General features: G+C 41.7%; 1 protein-coding gene across 1 annotated transcript; it reads left to right on the plus strand.

Annotated features, from left to right (window-relative positions):
- The first annotated feature begins 3,313 nt into the window (after positions 1–3,313).
- On the plus strand, positions 3,314–6,602 carry LOC120438160 (tripartite motif-containing protein 16-like). Its single transcript, XM_039608593.1, has one exon. The coding sequence runs from the start codon at positions 3,634–3,636 to the stop codon at positions 5,308–5,310; it is 1,677 nt and encodes a 558-aa protein (XP_039464527.1). The 5' UTR covers positions 3,314–3,633; the 3' UTR covers positions 5,311–6,602.
- Positions 6,603–6,929: the final 327 nt, after the last annotated feature.

Here is a 6,929-nt window from a genome sequence, read left to right on the forward strand (position 1 = left end):
GTCTCACTGTGTCTCTGTTTTACTTTGGCAGCTTTCTATTTGGGAATTTTCCCCTGACACAAAATAAATGTGAAAAATGTTGTTTTGTGTACCCTTGTGATTTTTTTTTGATTTTTTTTTATTTACAAACTAGTATTTGTTTGCGGTCAATATATTTGGTGTCTTTCTGTCACAGAACCCATATTGGCCGTCTGATAAATTGATTTTGTGACTGTTTTGCTACATGGGGCCCACTCAGTGCCAGAAATTTGCCAATTCAAACTAGAAGTAAGATGCAACTACAGAACCCACTGATAATGCCATTCTAACTTTTTAGCTCATGTTTTCCTCATGTTGTACCCACAAAAAAATTGAAAGGTGGGGCCCGGGTGGGTTTCTGTGTACTTTGCCTAGTTGGGGCCCATTTAGTTCCCAGACTTTACCAATATAACACCGAGATGGGCTTATAAAATGGGGCCATTAAGGAACCCGCGGACAATCCTATTTGGGGCCCATTTTCAGCCCATTTCCAAACCATATGGGCCCCACATATAAATGTTGGCTGGGGCAGGGTATCCCTCAGCAGCAGTTACAATATCTTCAGAGTGACAAACTGCATTTAGCAGAACACCAATTTAAATTCAAAGAACTGGAGAATGCAGTTTATACAAACCGGGTCCACTAAACTGATCCACCTGAACAGGAGAGGAGCGCTTCCTGAACCGGTGTTTGTCAAAACATCACACATTGTCAGATTGGCCGAAAACGGCGTTCACGCCGCCGTCGCTCCAGTACAGCTGAGCAGACTGCAGCCGTGGGAGAGAGTGACTGTGTTTCACACGCTCAGCTCGAGCTTTCTGATCCTGGACTTCATGACAGATCGACCACTGTGAGTAACACTGTTTCGTCTTCGGTGGACTCTGTATCTCCTACATCAGATAACTCTGCTACTGTGTGTTTGAACTCTAAAGACATTATTCAGAGTGACACCTCGGTGTCAAGTTATTCACCGGTTGTCCTCGCTAGTGATCTTTGTGTTCCTGAGCCGTCAGACTCTGGTAATGCTCGCAGTGTTTTCTCTGAGTTAGCCAATATGGATTTTCCAGCTGTTGAGCTGAACAAAGGACTGTTATTCCACCCCAGACTCACCTACACGCTGTTACTGGCATTGTATCCCCGCTGGACTGTTTTACTCCTCAGCCTGTTGATATTGAGGTTTCCCAGCCTGAGCCCAGCCACACACCATCAACAGTTGTAAATAAAACAGTGCGTGCTGAGGAGCACAAACAGTCTAAGACTGTGTGTTCTGTAGCCGATGCTCCTTCTAGTGACTGGTTTGTGTTCCAACCTGTTTTGTCTTTTCACATTTCCGGTGCTGCCCAGCCAGCCCTGGACACAGTAAAACTTCCGCATCTGAGACTTCCTGTGTTGGTCCAACAGTTTCCCCTCTGTGATCTTTTCTGTGCCTCAGCTGGTAAACGTAAATGGTAACAGAGTGCAACCTGCCATAGTTAAACTGGCTAAAATGCTTGAACTTAGCACAAACTTCTTTGGTTCCTGCTTACACCTCAGCTTCTTATATGGCCTGGTCATGGCCCAGATAGCAAGACGACATTGAATCTATGTTGATTTTTCATCCAAACCGTCGTATATGGTCGGGGTTGAAATGCCAATGTTGTAACAACATTGAAATACTGTATAGTAAGACCGTCAGTTTACCAGAGACGTTGTAACGATGTTGATTCACCGTTGTTTTTTTGTCATTGATATTTGATCTATTTATAGTCGACCAGGTGACAACAACAACGTCGAGAAAACGTCTATTTATAGTTGACGATCATTCGGCTCCGGTCACCATCAAAAGCCATCTATTTGTAGTTGAGCATTAAATTGCATTGCAACTGATTGGGTATAAAGTACCAGAGAAAGTAGATTTATTGTTCATTTGTTATCAATGACTTGGTCTAGTTCACCAGCTTTAAAAAATCGTGTCTACGTGCAATTTATGTATAGTTGACCGGGAAATTAAAGCAGCGATCACTTGGACTATTCCGCAGCACCCCTCTCACATTGGTACATCCCCCCCAGGTATTCATTGTCTTCTACAGTAGAGCGGGACATTTGATTTACACTCAGCGGAATTGACCGGAGAAGGCATCAGTTCATGCACTGCACTGGCCTGCACCACAATTAGTATAAGGTAAGAATGAATTATTTTTTTCTACTCGTTATTTCAATGTTTGCATTTGAATACCAGTAAAAAACTCGTTAATGTTGTACATTAACAAGTTTTTTTTTTTTTTTTTTTTTTTACTGTTATTTACGTTGCTCCCACAAAATGTGGGAGCCCGAAATTCTGTCTACTTCTTACAATCCGGCAACAAATAAATTGCGCTGCGAACAAAGTCTATCAACAAAGAAAACACTTTCGTTTCATAATTTCTTCGTTATATTCCCTTACAAAGCTAGCTTTAACGCTTCGAGGTTTCCTTTGTTCTTGCCGTTGCCTCGGCGCTTGAACCAGACTTTCGCTCTGTAGTTGCTTTGTACTACAAAAAATTCTAAATCTGTGATATATGATAACCGTAATGGTAACTGTATAAATGTGTTCAAGGACTTTGATACTTTTAATGATTGGAGAGCACCCGCTTCAATTCGACGAGAAAAACGGAGAAAACGCAGCGTCAAAGGTCTGCGCCAATTTTGACGTCACACTGTGCGCCACGTTTTTGTCTCGGTGCCATGAATTCCTACAATGGCAGCCTTAGACAAAATACTGTTAATTTTAGTATATTCAGTGTTTAAATGCTTACATATACACACACAGTAACTGTCCCTTCACACATAGGACTAAGTGAACACTGTGATACGTCTGACCTTCAGTCCGAAGCTGAAACTCAGACCAGTCATAAAAGAAAGCACAAGTAAAACTTTTTTTATTCACAAACATATCTTTGATTGTTAAGAGTTTATAATCTTGTCTTTTGTACATACAGTGGCTTGCAAAAGTATTCGGCCCCCTTGAACTTTTCCACATTTTGTCACATTACAGCCACAAACATGAATCAATTTTATTGGAATTCCACGTGAAAGACCAATACAAAGTGGTGTACACGTGAGAAGTGGAACGAAAATCATACATGATTCCAAACATTTTTACAAATAAATAACTGAAAAGTGGGTGTGCGTAATTATTCAGCCCCTGAGTCAATACTTTGTAGAACCACCTTTTGCTGCAATTACAGCTGCCAGTCTTTTAGGGTATGTCTCTACCAGCTTTGCACATCTAGAGACTGAAATCCTTGCCCATTCTTCTTTGCAAAACAGCTCCAGCTCAGTCAGATTAGATGGACAGCGTTTGTGAACAGCAGTTTTCAGATCTTGCCTGCTCCTCTTCCTGGAGTGAAGCACAGCCTGATAACCCTCCCTCTTCTTCCTGCTCTTAAACACAGCACCTCCTCTCTGTCCACCTGTTTCCTCGTTCCCTCCCCTTCAGATCTGCACTTTGAACCTGGGTGTAACTAACATGTGGTGACATATAAGAGCTGACAGGCTCCATTTATTGCAGAAACACATGTTGTTGAGATCAGAGTTCAGACTAGTTTCCGTTATAAGGAAGAGAAACTCACACAGTCACTGACACTGAGAGGAGAAATGGCACAGAAAGGAGTTCAGCTGGACCGAGAAACCTTCTCTTGTTCCATCTGTTTGGATCTACTGAAGGATCCGGTGACTACAGCCTGTGGACACAGCTACTGCATGAACTGTATTAAATGTTTCTGGGATGAAGAGGACAGGAAGGGAATCCACAGCTGCCCTCAGTGCAGGAAGACTTTCACACCGAGGCCTGTCCTGGAGAAAAACATCATGTTAGCAGCTTTAGTGGAGCAGCTGAAGAAGACTGGACTCCAAGCTGCTCCAGCTGATCACTGCTATGCTAAACCTGAAGATTTGGCCTGTGATGTCTGCACTGGGAGGAAGCGGAAAGCCATCAAGTCCTGTTTATCTTGTCCAGCCTCTTACTGTGAGAAACACCTCCAACCTCACTATGATGCAGCTCCATTAAAGAAACACAAGCTGGTGGCCCCCTCCAAGAAGCTCCAGGAGAACATCTGCTCTCGTCATGATGAGGTGATGAAGATTTTCTGTCGTACTGATCAGCAGAGTATCTGTTATCTCTGCACGATGGATGAACATAAAGGCCATGAAACAGTCCCAGCTGCAGCAGAAAGGACTGAGAAGCAGAAGGAGCTCGAGGTGAGACGACTAAACATCCAGCAGAGAATCCAGGAGCGAGAGAAAGATGTGAAGCTGCTTCAACAGGAGGTGGAGGCCATCAATGGCTCTGCTGATAAAGCAGTGGAGGACAGTGAGAAGATGTTCACTGAGCTGATCCGTCTCATCCAGAAAAGAAGCTCTGATGTGAAGCAGCAGGTCAGATCCCAGCAGGAAACTGAAGTGAGTCGAGTCAAAGAGCTTCAGGAGAAGCTGGAGCAGGAGATCGCTGAGCTGAAGAGGAAAGACGGCGAGCTGGAGCAGCTCTCACACACAGAGGATCACAACCAGTTTCTACACAACTACCCCTCACTGTCAGCACTCAGTGAGTCTACACACTCATCCAGCATCAATATTCGTCCTCTGAGCTACTTTGAGGATGTGACAGCAGCTGTGTCAGAGACCAGAGATAAACTACAGGACATTCTGAGAGAGGAATGGACAAACATCTCACTGACAGTCACTGAAGTGGATGTTTTACTGTCACCACCAGAGCCAAAGACCAGAGCTGGATTCTTAAAATATTCACATGAAATCACACTGGATCCAAACACAGCACACAGACATCTGTTATTATCTGAGGGGAACAGAAAAGTATCATTAATAAAACAACAACAGTCTTATTCTGATCATCCAGACAGATTCACTGGACGGCTTCAGGTCCTGAGTAGAGAGAGTCTGGCTGGACGTTGTTACTGGGAGGTGGAGTGGAGAGCTGGAGCAGTTCGTGTAGCAGTCGCATACAAGAATATCAGCAGAGCAGGGAGTATCAATGAATGTGGATTTGGAAACAATAACAAATCTTGGGCATTATATTGTGACATAAACAGTTATAAATTTTGGCACAACAATGTCCACATTGACCTCTCAGGTCCTCGGTCCTCCAGAGTAGGAGTGTACCTGGATCACAGAGCAGGTATTCTGTCTTTCTACAGCGTCTCTGAAACCATGACTCTCCTCCACAGAGTCCAGACCACATTCACTCAGCCGCTCTATGCTGGACTTTGGCTTGGGTTGTATAATGGAGACACTGCAGAGTTGATTAAATTCAAATAGAGAAGACAGGTTCATGTTGATCCCTGACCATTATATGTACTTGTGTAGTTTCTAAATGAGGCTTTACATTTTAGAAGCTGAGAAGTTCAGTGGTCCATTGATGTGTGAAAATAATATTGCACTGATTCAAACTGTACTTATTTAAATTTTATATATAATACATATGTGTATAGATATATCTATATCTATTTATATTTAAAGCTGGTTCCAGTTTGAAATGTGAAGATTGTTGATTTTCTTGATCATATATGATCGTAAACTTAATGTCTTTGAGGTTTGAACCTTTAGAATGTAACAAAATTAAATACTTAATGTTTGACATTTAATGTAATTTTTCATATGAAATGTTTGATCACACTCTATCATTTATACATGTGTGTGTGTGTGTGTATATATAGACAATAAATGATACAGGCCTGTATATTGTGGAGGATAAATATGTTTCTTTGCCCTGAGCTGTGTCGGGCAGGCAGAGCATCTCCACAAATCTGATGCTTCTGATTTGGAGAAAATGAGCTGAGGGAGACACCTGGTGGACAAACACAGACATGACAGGAAGAAAGACTAAAGTGCAGAGTGGAGACAAACAGCTGGAAATACTTGTTGGAAAGGATTGTCATGCTTCAGAAAAACACACAGCACACACTCTAACAGCCCTTTATTTGCATTGAAGGAGACACGTGAAGAAACCAAATCACACAATAATGAAGTGAACACATTTATAGCCAGTGTTCAAGATGATGGATAGAAATGAAAATCATGGAGCATTTATGCAATTTTACGTCTGTCACATAAACTGTTCAGCTATTCTCTGTTTATTAGTCTATTTATCAGGAACCTCTGATTTCATACGTAAAGGATTTTTCTTCTATCGCTGAACCTTTTAAGGGTTTTCTCATAGTAGTTTTGGGGAGTTTTTAATTACATTTACAGCTTCAGAATAACTTTGTGATGTCAGATTAGAAAGTCTGTGTCCAACCCTGGTGTTTGATCAGATGTTTGATCCCTGCAGGGTTGGATTTTTTTATATGAATGTTGAATTTGTTGTATTGGTATTTTTACTGATGAATGATTCATTGTAAAAAGTGGATCTACCAACTGTTTATTTCTTTGTTATTATGATTAAAATGTCAAACAAATATATTTTCCACTTTTTGTGTGACAGATGCAGGAATTTCTCTGTCCTGCATGTGGAGAAATCTGCTGTTAAATCAGAACATTAACAGGTTTCAGGTTGTGTTCAAACACATATTACTGTGTATCATGTGTCAGCAGGCATGTGTTAACAGGGATTATAAGACACTTTAGTGGCTTTAATGCATATTTATATGTTTAACACAGTAAGGCGCACAGGTTCTTTACACTAAAACGAGGCAGGAGATGTGCTTCCAAGATTTATTATCCAGACAGGGAAAGCAACTTCACATTCAACCATACAGGGAAGAGGAGTTCAGGACTGAGGCTTACCAGCAGGTGAGAATGGTCAACACAAGGGGAAGGCGGATCCATCAAATAAATAAATAAATAAGTAAAAATAGATCAACAGTAACACTGTTTCGTCTTCGGTGGACTCTGTATCGCCTAAATCAGATAACTCCGCTACTGTGTGTTTGAACTCT

This window comes from Oreochromis aureus, linkage group 3 (genome assembly GCF_013358895.1).
Source record: "Oreochromis aureus strain Israel breed Guangdong linkage group 3, ZZ_aureus, whole genome shotgun sequence".
In the NCBI taxonomy this organism is placed as follows: Eukaryota; Metazoa; Chordata; class Actinopteri; order Cichliformes; family Cichlidae; genus Oreochromis; species Oreochromis aureus.